The sequence below is a fragment of the Poecilia reticulata genome, linkage group LG15, assembly GCF_000633615.1.
Source record: "Poecilia reticulata strain Guanapo linkage group LG15, Guppy_female_1.0+MT, whole genome shotgun sequence".
Taxonomy (NCBI): Eukaryota; Metazoa; Chordata; class Actinopteri; order Cyprinodontiformes; family Poeciliidae; genus Poecilia; species Poecilia reticulata.
In genome coordinates this window covers 11,473,454-11,491,036 of record NC_024345.1, presented here as the reverse complement: position 1 = coordinate 11,491,036, position 17,583 = coordinate 11,473,454, and the positions used below count along the sequence as shown (strand labels likewise).

Here is a 17,583-nt window from a genome sequence, read left to right as displayed (position 1 = left end):
TATATAAAAACTTTATCATCAAGACTAATTCTTACCCAGAACATCCACTCCATAGTTTTGATTGGCAAGATGATGGAAGAGGGAGGTAAGTGTTGGCATTAGGATGGACGTTGTGTAGTTAAGAGTGTTGACAACTCCTTTAGACAGCTGACCTCTGCTGTGAGGCAAGGTCTCCGATATTTTCCCCACAGTCATCTCCAAATCTGCTGCGGCTGCTTCGAAAAATGAATGCAAAGACGTCTGTATGGACTCTGAAGCTGCTGCTGTCAATATTCTAGAAAAAAAAATAAAAATATGAAAAGCAGACATATCAATACGGTACATTTTGTGTGTTGGGTTTTTTAATCTCTAGACAAATACTGCTGCAGATCACTTCATTAAAATTCCTTTGGAAAGGCACTTTATTTAAGTGAGAGAGTGAACTCTTAATATATTGACTCATTTCATGCAGAAATGTATCTAAGGCTTTTACATTTAAATATTTTTTATAATTGTGGTTTAGAGCCAACGACAAACCAAAATGTGTGCTTTTACAGCAGACCACAATTTCTGTGCTAAAGTAGTTTTTTTATTTGTCTTACATAATATTGTGATTTTCTAAAAAGTTGAATTTTGGATTCTCCTTTCCTGTTAATGGAAATACACACCTAAAATGCATCACGCTGTGTGCAATGACTATGTAATGCGAGTTTCACCTTTGAAAGTATGAATCTGTAGACATAACAGTTCCAGGTGATTAGCATCTTAATCTGAGACTCCACACGCTTGTGAAGTAAAAATACTAAAAGTGCTGCAAATATGTTCATCAGCATTAAAGATAACAATCTGAGAAGAACAAAAATTGTTCCAACATCATGCTACAGACTCTTCTTCTGCAGACAATAAAAGTGATATATTACCACAATTAGATAGCATCAGTGTATCTCTGGCTCAATTACGCCAGACATCCTATCCTCAGACATGGCGGTGCAACACTAATAAAGACTGAAGGCGGAACAAGAAGATCAATTTAAGGCAGTGTGACAGTAGTGCCATCTAGCTACCTTGCATCAAGCGCCTGAGCCAGAATGCGGAGGCAGCTTGTAGCAGCAGAGGCTTCGTCTCCTGGTAGGACATATGGGTAGGACATTCAAATCATGTCACAATAAGGCAGCTTATAGATGTAAAAGCAGAAACAAAAACAGATACAGCTACAGAATCCATACAAAAGTCCAATGGCTCAAGCATCAGGAAGGCAGAGCATATCAAACAGACCACATGTAACAAGCGAATGTCTCAACAACTGTTGCTTCTTACCAATTAGTGAGATTCTGTGTCTAACCAAAGCAGCAAGCTTACAGAAGACACTGGATGTGAGAAAAATATAGAAAAAAATTGACACCGTACAAGATATCAAATAAGTTGGACAAATTGTAGGTATAAATAGTGTTCTATAAAAGATGTTCACAGAATAAATGAACAAATGATTTTGTTTTTAGATGCTAGTTCTGCATACCACAGAACCATCTCCTTTTCCCTTTTGGAGGCATGACTTCTGTTTTCACTTGACTTCAGAGAAGAGGACAAAAAATACAGACGATGGCTTTTTACATACTGCTCCAATAGTGGAAGAACGACCTGTGGAAATACAGAGTAACAACAAATACTTACTTCATTATTCACTATATGTCATATAAACAATATATATTTCTTTGGTTAGTTGTGCACTGGAAAACAATTTAGCAAGAAATACAACATAGTACGACTGAGACATTTTCAGCAATTTTTTAACTGGGTCCAAAAGTTCATTATAGAATTTTTGTAATTAAAACAGGGTCTAAAAATACAAACAGGCCCCAAGCAAGCTGAAAAAAAACATGCGTTTTGTTGCAATAAAAACCCTCAATCACAACTGACCACTTGTCTTGGCAAAATTTGTGATGTTCTGATATAAACCCAACCGTGAGATATAATTCATAAATGTCCAATAGGAGTAAGAATTCAAAATACTTACAATTAAAACTATAAAACCAGCAAGGAAATACATCAAGTGGTAATTTATTTAATACGTGTGGATTCATAAAGTGACTCCCACTTCATTAACTCGCAGGTTGTCCCTCTTTTTGCAGTAATATGCTTGAAGTGCTTAATATTTCTCCACAGACGGCCTGCTAGTATTAGGCTTTCCTGCCGACCGGGCTGCATGCGTGTGACAGGTTGGTATGGTTGGAGGACCGGCGTAAAGATGAGAAGCGTGACCGTTCACAGTCTTGGCTGACTGGGTCCGACTCAGGGGGTCTCAACAATGAAAAATAAACCCGTTTTACTGCTGCCTCCTTGGAGGCAGAGCAGTGTGGGAGGCTTTAATCTATGTCCTGATGGCAATCAGAACGCCCACATGGATTTCCAAAATGGTTAAATAAATTACACAGCCACGAAGGGTTTGACTTACAGGGGTTGCCCATGGCGACCATCTAACAAAACTAATTAAATGTCATAAGTGAAATGAGGGGAGAAAAAAAAAAGGCAAATAAGGACAAACAAAAGGCCGGTGGAAAAATTTAATTGGAAGTGGGCTAATTCAATATCAGAGGCTTCCTTTCGTGCGGTAAATATCAGCAGTGTTAAGATATGTAATTGAGATAAGGCAAACCTTCTGAAAAAAAATAATTGGCTGCTGATCTTGAGCTCTTTCTCCTTTAGGCACCTGTCCTCTGGCTTGAATCACCTCTGGAAATAAACATTAGGATAAATTAGCCCACAATCAGACTAAAACAGATTGATTGTTGGAATATATACAGTATAGTACAGAACGTTGGAGTCATTCCTAACATATACACTTTCATTTGCTTTCTAGGATTCCAGACCTTTCATGATCATTTCAAATGGTTTTGATCAATACTTCTCTCCAGGTAAGCAGCATCACATCTCTGCTATTGTATCGGTTTATTTCATAAATTAATTACCACTCTCCTCCTTCCTCCTACATGTTTGCCTACATGTAGCTCCCACTTCAGTTGGAGTTACAGGAATAAAAGAGCGCTTCGCTGTCGCTGTGTATGTTTTGTTTGTCAGTATTTTAAATTTCTTCCAATGCACCACTTACGTTGCATAAACGTGATAATACTTTTTAGAGCGACGTTATGTGTTTGTATGAAAACTAACTCCAGAAGGACTTTGATGTGAGAGACTGTGATTGTGACAATGTATTGATACTGTACTTCCTTTAAATACTTGCAAGTAGAACATGTGGAGAATAGTGTGACTTTTAACTGCTTCCCCTCACTGTTGTTGTGTTTTACATAACAAAAACATGACTTGCCAATAGATTCTCCTTTCACAATCATTTGGAGAAAAACAAAAAAATTATAATGCTTAAGTATTTTTTTTTTATTTGTTTTTTGTTCTAATTGGTTGTTAACCAGTGTGTAGAATTTAGTTTGTTATTTTTTTAAATTCCCAGATAGAGTGCAAGAATACATATGTACGATGTAACAAACATAATCTGACTTGCACAAATCAAGAATAGTTTGAAGCAAGTTTGCCTGGTATGTTGTCAGGGAACTATTCCTGAGTGTTCATAAATGATTTAGGGTTCACCTAAAGGGCGCAGCAATACAGCTTACTCAAAATTACATAGAATCAAACAGGATGGCCACTTAATAACCTTTATTTCTGTTTTTAACTTTTTATTTTTTTAAATCAATTTTTAGTCTTTATAAATAAATAAAATGTCACATTACCGAGCTTTAGCATGTTCTCCTGAGTCTCCTCGGTGTAATACAGCATGCGTTGGAGAAAAATGTGTCCAAAGCAGTTTGCAGTAGCAGGGAAGTCAATTTCCATGGATTTTCGATCCCTGTAGGGCATTGGCCACGTAACAATATTATAATTAATATAATTCACTTCATACTTAGTAATTTTGATTCTTTGTTTATTACTTAATTTTTATACAGCAGGGTTTCACTGGGAGGAGAAAGAGTTGAGACATTTGTGACCTATGCAAGCTATACTAGCAGCTACATAAAAGAGTAATCACACAGTTCAGGAGGTTCAGGTCACATAAATCACACTCTTCCCCATCACAGCTGATCAAGCTGGTACCTACCTCCACACAGTGTAGCCATGGAGCAAAAGGAACTTCAGTATCTCCTGAGCTTTTTCTCTGAACTTGGTCTTCTCCTTGGCAGTCAGAGCGTCGTATGGAACCAGCATCGAATGGCCTCCCCCTTTTGAGAATGGAAATGTATTAAAAGAATTGAAACTTTGAAAGAGATAGAGACAATTTACACCTATGGTTTCTTACCTCTGCTCTCCAGTTCTAACTTCTTAGTCTTGGCCCAGGCATTATGATAGTTTTCAGCCAACTGTTCGGCCATTGCCTAAAGGCAATAAGATTTTTGTGGTTTATCAGAAAGGCTGTTTCTTGCAAAGGCATTTAAATCGGTTGTACTTTTTAAAATTTTGTCCAATTACATCCATAAACCTCAACATCCTTTAGGGAGGGCTTTATACAAAACACCAACACAAAACAGTGAAAAGCTGTAAAGTAGAAGAAAAATAAGACAACAGTTTCTGAAAACTTTTACAAATAATTTTTAAAAATCTGAAAAGTGTGACACGCCCAACTATTAAGCCCCTTTTAACACGATAACCTTAATCAATCACCAGGACACAGAGAAGCTTTAGAGTTCAGCGGTTTTTAATTTAATCTCACTTTAAATAATGCCGTTTTGTGAAGATCTAGGGATTTTGATGGAGGACATTGGTGGAGAAACAGCAAAGAAACACAACAAAAAGGTTAAGAATAAACTTGTTAATAGGTGTGAAGCACTGTCTCGTTACACAACAAAATCTCAAGTTTTGCTATGACAAACTGGTCAGCACTCATGGGAATACAAGATAGGCCAAGATACAGATGCACCTTCCAGTGGGACAGCGACTCTAAACGCGAAACACACATTTTATTTGTAAAAAGCACTTTGCCTACCACAAAGTCCTCCAAAAACAGAGTAGAGTTTATAGTTGTCTTTGACAGACTATGAAATACTTTACAAGTCCAAAGCATTTTAAATATTTCTCCCAAATAAACTTGTTGTTCATGGCAAATTTCTCATTTTGGTGGTCCAAGAGGGCAAATAATATAATCAGGACTTACACACTGTTCCCAGGATAAGATGATGCTGCTCATGTCCAAAGGTTTAGGGCTAAAGGTGGATGCTCCTTCAAATGAGAGCTAAGAAAATAAGAAATGATTGGCTGATGCTCACTGCAGGGAGCTTTAAAGCTAATAAATCAGTATCAGCGATGAGGAGACACACCTGACCGGCCTGAGAGATCCTACGAGCACAGGCGAGAATGCCAAATGCATCTCCTTCTTTGGTACGTTCTATAGTCCATCCAAAGGCCAACATGCTCTTTATTGTCTCTTTGATGGCCCAGCGATATGAATCCTTCTCCTGTTTACGAAATGACAAAGAATTTAGAAGCCCTTTTGTTAGTGTTCACAACCCCACAAAACACTACTATTTTAACATTTAAGTACATAAACTGAAGCAACCCTGGCTGCTCAAATGGCATGTTTTGTGGTAACTGCAGGGGTAATTTGAATACAGTGAAGCAGATCAGTTTAATATTTTATATTGCACAACACACACATTCTATACATGTCCCTTTCGGATGGTTCAGTTCACTGCTTTCAATGTAGAAGTTCACTAAAAGCTGACTTTAATCTACCTTCTCAGCCAGAGCCCTGTATGGCTTCAGGAGAGGGTGGACCTTGGCGTTTTCACACAGCTGATCACCATGCACCCAGCCACTGGCAAACTGTTGGGAATAAAATACATAATCATCCTTGCAGCACTAAACGTCAGGCTAGCTGCCTCATCAGAGCCCTAAATTTTATTATTATTATTATTTTTTCACCAAGTTATGCAGATCTAAGCATCAGATATTGGGATATTACCTTTTCTAGAGACCACTTCTCATGAGTGTGCTCTGCGTACTTGTTAACTACAAAGTCCAGTCGTTCAGGCACAGAGACACTGGTGCAAGGAGAGAAATAGCACACAATCTAATCAGGTTGGCTTTTCCTCAAAGCAAATGAAAATCGGCTGGATGATTGTTGTCACTGAAGGATGACTACGTCTGTGAAGTTTCATACTTTGATGTATCTACAGGATGCGGCTCAAAATATCCGTCCGTGTCCACCGAGGTTATTCTGTCCACTTGAGACAAACAGCCAGGCTCCACATAGTCAGGAGGCAAGGCTTTGGCAACTGCAACAAGACACTGCACACACAAACTAAGCAGCTGAGGAATGAAGGACTTCAGAGTTGAAAAAGACAGGGGGTAGAGGGGTGGAGGTGAGGGAAATGAGACACAGCATATGTCATGAATTAGACCAGTTAACTGAACACAAACATTTTATTTGTAGTTATTACAAAAATATTTTCTTCACAAGCCTTGTTCCAAAATGAGACTTGACTACTTTAAAAGTAAGTTATCAGTGAGGAGATCAGGCTCATTTATCGTGGCTGCAGTAGCCTAGTTACAAAACAGTACACAACACAAGACAGTCATCAGATTTCTTTCGACAATTAGTCTCTGATCAAAGTTTGGTGTTTTATTGCAATGTTAACCCAAATTAAAGGGAAAGCACTTCTGCAAATGATAAATTTTTTTTGTTTCTACTGTGGTGCCATTTATCAGTCTAGATTTTGTGGCTTTCCAAGGAAACCTGTTTATTTGACACATATTAAGTAACTCACTAATTTTGGAAACTTTCATAGAATTTATTTTTTTCTATTTTCTACAATCCAACCGCTTAAACTGTATAAATGGACCTACATTATATGTGGTCAGAATCCATTTTTACAACCTACAACTGAGTGAATGAGGAATGACTTTACAAAAGCTCATCACCCTTTAATAAACTTATTACCTGGGAGAAAGATGTTTAAAACCCTTAAACATATTTGTTAGAACAGCAGGATTTTAAGCCTTTAATTTGAATACATTTATTCAGTGAGGGCATAAAACTACAAAAGATGTTTGCCTATTTCACAATTTTTAACATTCCTAAAGGTTTCATAAAATAAATGATGCAAAAGCAGTTATTACTTTACACTTTTTGACTGATCAATATTTAAGAATGTTTAATTGATGATCCACAACTTCTTGTTTCTCTGAGATAAAAACATGATGGGACACAGATAGGTCTGTTACTCTCTTAAAGCAAGTATAACTAACAACGCAATTTAATTTAAATATATATGCACCCATATATTCACATCTGGGTAAAGCTACACTCAGCATTACCCAGATGTTTAACATGCAATACAAAAACCCAGGGCAGCCAAAATGCATAGTACCTAACCTACAATAGACAGCGTTAACACGGAAAATGCTTTCTTCATTTAATTATTCCCCTGATATTTTTCGGGCTCAGAATGACTAAGAAAAATAGTTCAGCACGAGCTTACAGTAGACTGAGAGATTAGCTATTTGTTTCATTTACGGGTTGTGTCTCTTTCAAGTCTCCAGGAAGTCTGCACAAGTTTTGGGAGGTTTCATACCAGGATATGAATAATTAACAATTAATCTCCAGCGTGCTCCTTCTGCTTTCCCTAAAATTCTCTGACTATGCACCAAAGGAAGACATCCGAAGTGCATTTCGCCGTTTCTCCTAAAATAGACCGAGGATTGTCGAAGGATAGGGCTGGAAAGATAAAAAATTGAAAGATGACACCATGACGCCCTTCCTGGAGCTGGTCGGTGATTTGTGAAAACATTTTTTTTTTTTTATTTGTCTTTAACGTTTCGTATTTAGGTTAAGGGAAATGCATTAGACTTACCTTTTTCGTCAAGGCCTTAAACACACCCCAGAATAACTTTCTAGACAGCTGGAGCTCCCTTTCAGAGGCTAACTTTTGTTTATCCTGATTTCCAGAGTAGGAGTAATACTTCCACATCTGCTCATAATGACTGGTCAACATCTGCGAATGATAAATGAAATTAAAAAATAATATACGTCTTTTCACATTATGTGTTGCCATTAATTTATGTACTTACTTTCAGGGGCAATTTGCTGTGATCTGAGAGATGGAGAACATCAAACACAAGCCTTTGAAGGAGAGGCTGCATCGTAGATGGCTGGAGTTTACTGAGAAGAGCAACGTGGGAACAGCTAATTCATATGCATATTCACAAACTGTCCACACGCACATGGATCTTTTGTCTCAGAGGAGCGACTAATGTAATTTAAATGGCTAAAAAGTTAATTAATTTTTACAAGTCGCTTTAATTTGTTAAATTGAGAACAAAGTGGGAAAAAACAGACTTCATAGTCGCTAATTAAAAATAATGGGTAATTTTATGGTTGGGTGGGTGAGCAGATATGGGGAATCTTTAGAAGGCTTGAGCTAATGACACAAATCTAGTAAGGTTCCTTGAAATTTCTAAATATCCAACCTACACAAGTGTATTGACATGAAATACATTTTTACTGTTGTGTCTGATTTTGTTAATGTAATGCCGCATCACGATGAAAGGGGAGGGCACGCCGCCTTATCAAGGACTCCACCCATCCTGCACACAGACGTTGCAGGATGTGTGCACCTCAGCATCCGCAGGATGTGTGCACCTCATGCTGAGGAGAATGGATGCTTCTCAGCATCCATTCTTACTCTGGATGCTGAGGAGCATCCAGATGCTGAGGAGCATCCAGAGTAAGAATTTCGTGCCACAAACAAGGAAATACAAGAAAATAAATCCTTCAAATCCTGACATGTCATGTTTCAGACATACTTTGGAATTCATTTAGTGATAATAAGTTGGTTTCAAACTTATTATCCATGATTTCCATGAACCTTAATGTCTTTTATTGGGATGTTTTGTAGTCAAACTATAAATCGGGGAAAATTGGAAGCTAAGTACTTTCAGATTTTTCTGTGCAAAAATGTAAAACCCAATTAAAAACATAGAATTTGGTGGTTGCAACATGACAAAATGGGGAATAAAAAAATAAAGATTTTCTTGGACAGCTGTCACAAAAATTTAACTGTCAGTGGCTTAAAAAAAATGAAAAAATTTGGAGTTTTTTGGCAATAATGACTCAATTGTGAGAAAAAACTGTCTTCAAAATAACTTCTTGTTCCACTGTTTTAACATAACCTTGATTTTCTCAGATTGGGACTATTTTCTTTCTTTTCAAAAAGACAAAAATGTTGAAAGAACTTCAACAGGAACAAAATGTACAATTTGCATAAAATTGTACATAAACATCCTGAAGCAGATTAAAACATTCCTTTTCATGCTTTTACTTTCAAAAACAACCATATTTTAGTCTCTTGTGCCACTCAACTGTAACACTGTTTTCATCTGCCAGCAAGCTTTAGACCTTACCTGCACAAAGCCAGCAAACAATCCTCTGTGGTGTCTCTCTGAGCCCTGGTCAAGCTTAGAGCCCTTGAGAGCCGGTAGATTGCCTGGATGAGAGAATCTACCAGCAAGGCATGATCCTCTAAATCGTGAAAGAGGGCTGAACATTTGGTGAGCAGGGGAAGGACAGCTGTGCACAAGTATCTATTGAGGGCAAGAGCCATGTCAGTAGATCCCAGGTCAGTCTGCAGTGAAAAAGAGAGGCTGTTTTCTGATTGAGTCCAGTGAAGAAAAAGCAGAATCAACTTAATAATAATTGAATATCAATTCATATGCATTTTAAATACACAAAAACTTTAGAAACCAGCTGCAACTGCATAGTAACTATACAATAAAAAATTTCAAGTAATACTGACTTTGTTTGTAATCCAATATATCTTAAATTCAATTTGCCAATTGGGTCAAAACAGCAAGAAAATACTCACAGTGTCAAGAGAAACAGCTGCGTGAAGGTCGGGCAGAAAGCCAACTTCCAGAAGGTGCAGAAGAAAACTTTGACTCTCCACACCATAAACACGATCCAGGAATAAAACCATGGCTGCCTTGTGGTCAGGACAGAAAGCTGTGGTCAGGTCAGGCTCCACCAACACACCATCTAGACCATAAAAACAATTACTCAGTTCAGCTCAATACTCAATTCAAAGTTACCATTAAATCCAAAAGGAAAATTAAATTCAAGATAACAATTGAAGCATAAGTGAAAAGGGCAACTCCAAAAATAAAAATAAAAAAATCAGGCAGCACGGCATTCAAATCAGAATCAAATGCAATATTTCCAGCTTAAAAATTAGTAAAACAAATTTTAAAAAGATCAAGTCACTAGTTAAGATATGTTCAATAATTCTTTGTAACACATTGTTGCACACTTGACTAAGACTAATGCCAATTATGTTTGACCCACCCAGCCCAAAATGAAAATTTTTAATATTTTATCCTAAAGCTTTAATCTCCTAAAGCAGTAAAGCAAGACAACGCTGCCAAAAGTGATCACACAAACTCGTAATGCATGTGAAGATGGTCTAATTCAGCGTGTTTAACCTTCTGACACGGATGGGAGTTGAAAGCAGATGCTGATGACTCCTTCAAGATCCTGAACTGGGATGAGAGATCTCAGGATGGCCCTGATGCGAATGGCTTCTCCTTTGCCACCCTGAATTAACTGATCAACAGTTCAAAAAGGAGAACATCTGGTAAGTCAAGATAATCACCAACACAAAATCAAATATACTTGCATGTTCTGCTGTATATATCCTGAACACTACATGCATTAAATTATTAGTGCATGTTTATTTTTTTAAATGTATGTCTAATAATAATTGTGATCATTGTTTTGTAAGATTTCAAATTAATTCAATCTCACAAAAGCCTACAAGCAATTCATGACCATCCTTAAATTACTATTATTTAATTATTTTAAAGCTAATTTCTGGGTGGTGTTCTGCTGCTACAAGAAACTATTAAGAAGAAATATATGTTCAATATACAAGAAAGTCTCAGTTAGTTTTAAAAAACCTTTCACAATTTATTGGCAAATCAGACAAAAGCACATTGTCAAATTCCTACAATAATGGCCCAAGTCATTTTTGCCAAAAGCTATTTTGTTAAAATGAAAAAAAAAAAAAACACCTCTCTCATATCCAAAATATCTTTTAGACAAAAAAATCACTTTAGTCAGAATTACAATAAATTTTTAAGTTTATCTTTTAGCCATCAGCAGGACAAATAATTACATTAGGAGATTTTTTGTGGTATGCCTTTAAGTGTATTTCAAATGCTGTGTGGTATAAGAATTGGCATTTGCCCCTTCCCCCCAATAAAAAAAGATAATTTTCCAGTTTTTTTCTGTGCTATGGCAGAAAAACTAAAACTACTTGCATGCATCTCTGGAGCACAGCGTCCCAGTAAGTCAATAAGTGCCGAGTAGAAGGTCATGATGGCGTGCCCCATGTGAATAAGGTCATCCTCGTTGCTGTGGACTGCATCCCTATAGCAGGAATCAATCACAAAAGCCAGAACATTTCTCAATGTCAAACACTCAGACATCATTGAAAAAAAAACAAAAGCTTTTAGTTTAATACACAGACTTTTTTTCTGTGGTGCCGTTAAATGCATGACACATTATTTGAATTTTAGATTATCCGTTACAGTTCTGCATATATGTGATACAGACATTGTTTTGTTGTGCTGAGTGGGGAAAGGTCCGTCCATAGATGGGTCCTGAGAGATGCTGATGGCTTCCTTCATGGCGGCTAGCAGCCCGTCTCCCCCGTCTCCTCTGAGCGCAGGGCCAAAGCACTCAGGCCGACGGATCAGCAACCTCAAAACCACATATGCATTCTCCTCTACACTCTCGCCTGTGGGGAGGAAAGCACACAAGGTGAAGGTGAAAAGTAAACAATAATGATATTTTGAATTGTGGTAAAACACTCTAGCCTGTCTATATGGTTAATGCTTATTCTCCAGCATCTAGTTCTACTATAAGAATGTGTTCATTATATTCATTGGACAGAAAACTGGCAAACAGAAGCAGAAAGACAATCACAACATAATCATATTCTATTAATAGAGTACAAAGTGAAGACTTTAGATAAGAGGTGAAACCTTAAATGACAGAGAGACGAGCCAAACAGAAAGCCATTTGGCTGAATGGTAAACAACCTCAAGGGCAATTTGTAGAGATGACTTTTAGGCACTGGTTCAGAAAAAGATAATCAATAGCAGAATGAATTACCTCTGTTCCAAATGTCGAAGATAATGGGGAACATGAAATGAAGCGGCTATTTGTGGCTTTCAGGCTTTTTGTTTTGCTCTTTACACAGAAGCGAAATTCTTCAGGTTCTATAAGCAATTATTATCCTGTGCATTGTATGCAGTAAAAGCATTAATGAATGCTTCAACAAACACAAGTAAATTTATTTCATAAGTAAAGCTGTTGTTTGTAATAAAAGCAGTATGCATTATGTTTGTTTTCCATGTTTTATTTTCTTCATTCAGATTCTGATGGCTGATGTTTATTTTTTTCATTACTTTTTAGTTATTTTTTTCCTCCCAAAAGCTGGGTTTATGCTGTTGGGAGGAAGGTGTGTAGTTTTACCACTCAAGAAGTAGTTTTACTGCCTCCTCAGTAGTGGTGAATATCACACCAGTAAGCAAAAGTTAACATTCACACTTTGATCAAAGAACTGTTTACAAAGTGAACACAGATTTTTTTTTTTTTTTTTTTTGTAGTTATACATATTGAGGAGCGGCACAGGAAAGTCTTGAGCCACAAGATCTCTAGATATCAAAATGGCGAAACATTTCTTGTCAACGTTTTCCCTCTCATAAAATATTCACTAGCTGCTGTGTGTTTATTCTATTATTTTGAGTCTTAGACATGAAGCCGATTGTTTCATCTTAATTTCTTGTGTAGATTTTTGCGACTCTTATTTTTAAGTGAGACAGTGATCCAAGAAGTTTTAAAATGTGGGAAAACAAGTTGCTCATCTTTGGGAGAAAAATGAAAAGATTGCATTGAAGTGTGGTAATTACATGCAAATACCATACAATTACATGGTAATTACCGGTCATTCACTGCTGGATGAAGGTACCAGTTCTTACATGACTAACAAGGATTCAGTTGGTATAAAAGATCAATTAGAACCATGTTTTGGAATGAAAATTAGGACCAGTTGTCTTCTGGGTCAAACCTGGTTCTGTTGAATCAGTCCGGTTTGGATGAGACTATATTTGACCCTTGAGCAGGTTTGGCATAATTACCTGAATTTGATTGTTTTTAAACAAGCAATTCTTTGTGTACTGCGACTGTTTCCTCCAATATTTCTTGATCACCATCCGCAAAGATTAATAACTATTACAGATTACAACTGAGAGAAAAAAATTTTCACGCTCTAATTGTGCAAACGTACCATTGCAGAACACAGCAAACCGTAAAAAATCCACATAGCGTTCTCCCTCCACAGGGTTCCATCCAATATCAGTGTAGCCTTTTGCCAGTAGCAGTGAACAGCTCTGGAGACCACACCCAGCAAGGTACTGAACAACCTGGACAGCAGGTCAGATTATAGCATTAAAAATTGTTTGTGAATTGTTGATTCAATTGACCAACTCATCTTTAAGATTCCTACTAAATTGTAGTTTTGCACCTTCTCTAGGTCAGCTTCCTTCAACGATAAAGCCAGCTCGTTATTATCCATAACAGAGGCTGCTGCCACATCAAGAGGAGTGGAGCCACGCATGGACGGTGAAGCTGAGGAGACAAAATGTTTGAACAATTTAAAATAAAATTGTAACGCGTCAAGGTGGTTAAGTCTGCCTTGCAACATACCTAGTCCAACTCTGCTATTTTCCAGTAAGTATGAGAGGCGGTCGAACAGCGCCCCCTGATTGTGACGACTGATCCGACAAAAGTAACAGAGGAATCGACAGCAACTGGCTACCATCTTGGGGAAGGCAATCTCCTGAAACGGAGAAATTTAGGAAGTTTAAAGAGGATCGATTTACCTTTTTCTTCAAAATATGTAAAAAAAAGAGAAACGGTGTTAACAACAGTTGTTTTTCGCTGTCGATTTCACCTTAGACTCCCCTTCTCCCAGAACATTAACCATCACCTCCATCACTGTCTCATGCATGCCCAAAGATCTCATTAAATTGGGATGTTGGTAGAAAACTTTATTATTTATAATATCTCTGCAACATACACAATAAAAAAAAGTCATTACAGAACACACGGTAAGGATTATGGCTCAGTAGAGAGAACAATATCATACCCTAGTCTTCTAATCATCAGCTTCTCTTCTTCGTTCCCCATGCGGACACTCAGGAGAGAACGAATTTGACCCAGAGAGGACAGGAGTGCCATGGTGTCCTCCACGGACGACTGGCTGATAACGTATGCCTTTGAGAGTGACCCTTCCATTTGGCCCTCGAGGCCCTGATACTGGCGGTATAGCAAGGTGAAGATAGCCCTGACCAGTTCAGGGTCTTCTATCTCTCTCTCCTGAGCCCAGCACACCATCATCTCAGAAATCAGCCTTCTGAGGGACTCTGCAGACATGTCAGGAAATGAGGAGTGTTGATAAAAGCTGGGGATGTGGAACCTTAAGGCACTTAAAAAAATGCTAATAGCCAGTACTTCAGAATCGTTCAGTTTCCCAAAACACTACACGTTTTTTGGTTCTTTTTTTTTTTTTTTGCCTGATAAACACGACGGGTAACTGGAATGCAGAAGATCAAATGTTTGATTTAGTTAAAAAAAAAAAAAAAAGGAAAGTCTTTCATACTTCAAAATGTTTAAAAATAAGGCACTTACTGAGACTGTGTGATTTATATTTCTCCAGTTCATCAGTGGGTTTCTTTTTATGTCCAACTGCTTTTGCTGCTCGACTGAATAGTCGATCTTTCAAAGACATCTTGGTATCATCTTCCTCCTCAGAGTCTGGGACCATTTCAGTGCCTGGATAAGACGGCAAATAAAAGGAAATTGGTGTGATTTGTGAAGCAATCAGAGTAAGTGTCCTCTACGAGGTTTTCATTGTCCCATGACTTAGTATGTGAAAGATAAGCAATGTTAGTACCACAGTGTGTGTTGAGGAGGTGATGAAAGTCGCGCAGGAGCTGCTGGAGTTCGACCGGACACGGACAGTTCTCCTGTTGCTCATCTTCTCTGAAGCTCAGCAGCAAATTGATCTTTTCACGGTGAGAAATTTTGTGAAAAATAACAACAATACTGTGAACTACAAGGATTCAGCGTGTGTTGTTTAAAGGGATAGTTCAGAAATCTTGAAGTGACTAAATATCTTTCTTCACATCTTCATTTAGTATAAATCCAACTTGAAGCTGATGGCTTGTCTGGTAGATAGAGCGAGAGTAAACATCTAGCATCTCAAAATAGTCAGTCAGTCAGGCAGGTAGGAATGGTGACGATGACTGCAATCACAAATCTTTACAGAGTCAAATCTCAGGAATCTTAGCATGTGGATTTTTTATGAACTTTTAATCTATATTATACTTTTGATTGGAAGGTAATTAAATGATTTCATAAACAAGAAATAGAGGCAGGAAGTGCCTTTTATCTTTATGTCTAGAAACTGAAAATGGAAAGCATTCCTGGTCAGAGTCAACAGAAAAGTAAGGAGAAAAGTCAATAAAATATTGATAGCTTGGATCACCGCAATACGTTTTCTTTGTACGCTACCTTTACATCTAGCTGACAGATTGCAAAGACTAGAAATGCTCTATGTGTTGTTCTTGGCACACATTTCACACAGACTGATCAGTTCTTGTGTAAATCATTGCAAACGTCGCAATGATTCAAAAGTTCACATAGAAAAACCACAATGATTTTGAGGTTCGCATAGAAAAACCACAATGGTTTGAGGTTGTTTTAAGGTGATTGAAGTTCATACTGGCCCCTGTCAGATCAGCTGTTATCTGCAGAACTAACCGGTTTGGATTTATGCTAAATGAAGAGCCCAGAATTCGTCTGTTGCTAATAACCATGTATCTTCTAACAAGACCTTTACAAAATTCTGAAAAAATAAAAACAAAAAAATAAAACATATTTATTATTTCTTTGCAGTCCAGTAATACATCTATAACTGTGTATGTCTATTTAACCTGCTCTTGCGGAGGAAGTCGGAACTCCTTGGTTTTGCGTGCGGTCAGTGCTGCAGACATGTTGAGTGCCTGCATGACCTGAGTGTAGCGAAATCGCTGGTTCTCCTGCAGCTGACGCACAAAGTTTCCAGAGAATGCAGTCACTGCTTCGACCTTGTGTCGCACCTGGCAGTCACACAGGTAGGACAGCAGATGACAGAGCTAAAAAGAGAAAATGTGAGAATGTTTCTTCTGAGTTATAGTACTTTCAGAAGTTATCGTACCCATTTAATTTTTATTTTTTTACATTGTGTAATGTTAAAGGTACAAACTTCAATATGTTGTCTTGGTATTTTATGTTATAGACTAACACAATTTACATAACGGTGAATATTGTGGATAGTAAAATTCTAAAAATACGGCCTTGTAATTACCTTCATTTACACTAATACTCCTAAATAAAATTCCAAGCATCAACTGACTTCAAAAGTCACCTAATTAGTTAATAGAGAGCATCTGCGCATAATTAATGTACAATTTTCGTGGTCATAATCGTCAAATTGTCAAAGTATTACTGTGCTTGGTACTTGCTACGGGAAGTTTGAAAAGCACTGGTTCAGTTCCAAGTGTTAAAATGGCCCAGTCAAAGTTCAGACCTAAATCCAGTCGAGAATTTCAAGCTAAACTTGAAGTGAAATGATGTGTCATTTTCTTTAAACTTTACAATTTTTTTTTTTATTTATTCATTTTCTGGTTTGGCCTGAAACATAAAATCTTAATAAAATGCGTTATTATTTTTAGTTGTAAGGTCACAAATGTGAAAGTTTTTAAGTGGGAAGACTACCTGTGCATGGAAATGCAAGGTTTGCCTGCTCAAAGCAACTTAGTATCACAATTTGCTCAAACAAAATTATATTTATTAGGAAAAAAAGGGAGTATTTAACCACCTCTAGTTGGACAGGCTCTGGAAGCTCCATTTGAAGAAGTCCTTGTTTAATGGCATCATCTTCTTTTATGTTGATGCTTTCTCCTCTTTGCTTTCCATCCTTGGCTTCCTCAACGGTTTTGACATTTTTGGAGAAGACATTTGGTTCAATTAGCCTGAGCACCCTCACAAGGTCTTCATCCTCAAACACCCCCATGACCAAAAGGTTGTACAGCAATCTTAAAAGGGGTACGAGCAACAGTTCAACACTGCCTCCCGCAGGATCCCTCACTGCTTGGCCGACAGCCACAACCCCGGCAGTCAGCATGTCCGCTGTCAAATTCCTCAGCTTGTCCAGAGGGATTTCCGGGCTGTCTGGGCAGGCTATTTCAACCGCACCTTCTGCTTCCGTCCCATCACCCCTGACAAAACAAGGAGATGAAAAACGCATCTGTGGTTTAAGGCATGTGCTTCTACAAGTGCCCCCTGGTGTTTGACCATTCCCTCCGTCTGAAACGCCAATGACAGGGCAGAGATAAAATGAGGCTTCTCCGGTCTGGTCCGTCATTGGGATGATGTATTCATGGTTCATCGTGAGGCATGCTGTGGTGTGACTGCTTAGATAAACCTAGAGGAACAAA

The 17,583-nt window shown here is 37.8% G+C and overlaps 1 protein-coding gene across 1 annotated transcript in view; it reads right to left on the bottom strand.

Moving 5' to 3' along the window:
• Positions 1-17,583, bottom strand: part of ryr2b (ryanodine receptor 2b (cardiac)) — a 72,914-nt gene that overhangs the window by 30,183 nt on the left and 25,148 nt on the right. Inside the window, exons 37-65 of the mRNA XM_017309140.1 lie at positions 16,965-17,570; positions 16,039-16,239; positions 14,997-15,108; positions 14,732-14,875; positions 14,190-14,466; positions 13,995-14,109; positions 13,748-13,880; positions 13,566-13,669; positions 13,329-13,464; positions 11,591-11,774; positions 11,296-11,404; positions 10,459-10,579; positions 9,846-10,015; positions 9,385-9,605; positions 8,053-8,143; positions 7,836-7,976; positions 6,143-6,306; positions 5,945-6,023; positions 5,716-5,805; positions 5,301-5,438; positions 5,138-5,215; positions 4,286-4,361; positions 4,088-4,208; positions 3,723-3,838; positions 2,633-2,709; positions 1,496-1,617; positions 1,297-1,346; positions 1,044-1,104; positions 36-274 (exon numbers count right to left, since the gene is read on the bottom strand). Coding sequence (XP_017164629.1) covers positions 36-274; positions 1,044-1,104; positions 1,297-1,346; positions 1,496-1,617; positions 2,633-2,709; positions 3,723-3,838; positions 4,088-4,208; positions 4,286-4,361; positions 5,138-5,215; positions 5,301-5,438; positions 5,716-5,805; positions 5,945-6,023; positions 6,143-6,306; positions 7,836-7,976; positions 8,053-8,143; positions 9,385-9,605; positions 9,846-10,015; positions 10,459-10,579; positions 11,296-11,404; positions 11,591-11,774; positions 13,329-13,464; positions 13,566-13,669; positions 13,748-13,880; positions 13,995-14,109; positions 14,190-14,466; positions 14,732-14,875; positions 14,997-15,108; positions 16,039-16,239; positions 16,965-17,570 — 4,276 coding nt within the window. The remainder of the gene's footprint in view (positions 1-35; positions 275-1,043; positions 1,105-1,296; positions 1,347-1,495; positions 1,618-2,632; positions 2,710-3,722; positions 3,839-4,087; positions 4,209-4,285; positions 4,362-5,137; positions 5,216-5,300; positions 5,439-5,715; positions 5,806-5,944; positions 6,024-6,142; positions 6,307-7,835; positions 7,977-8,052; positions 8,144-9,384; positions 9,606-9,845; positions 10,016-10,458; positions 10,580-11,295; positions 11,405-11,590; positions 11,775-13,328; positions 13,465-13,565; positions 13,670-13,747; positions 13,881-13,994; positions 14,110-14,189; positions 14,467-14,731; positions 14,876-14,996; positions 15,109-16,038; positions 16,240-16,964; positions 17,571-17,583) is intronic.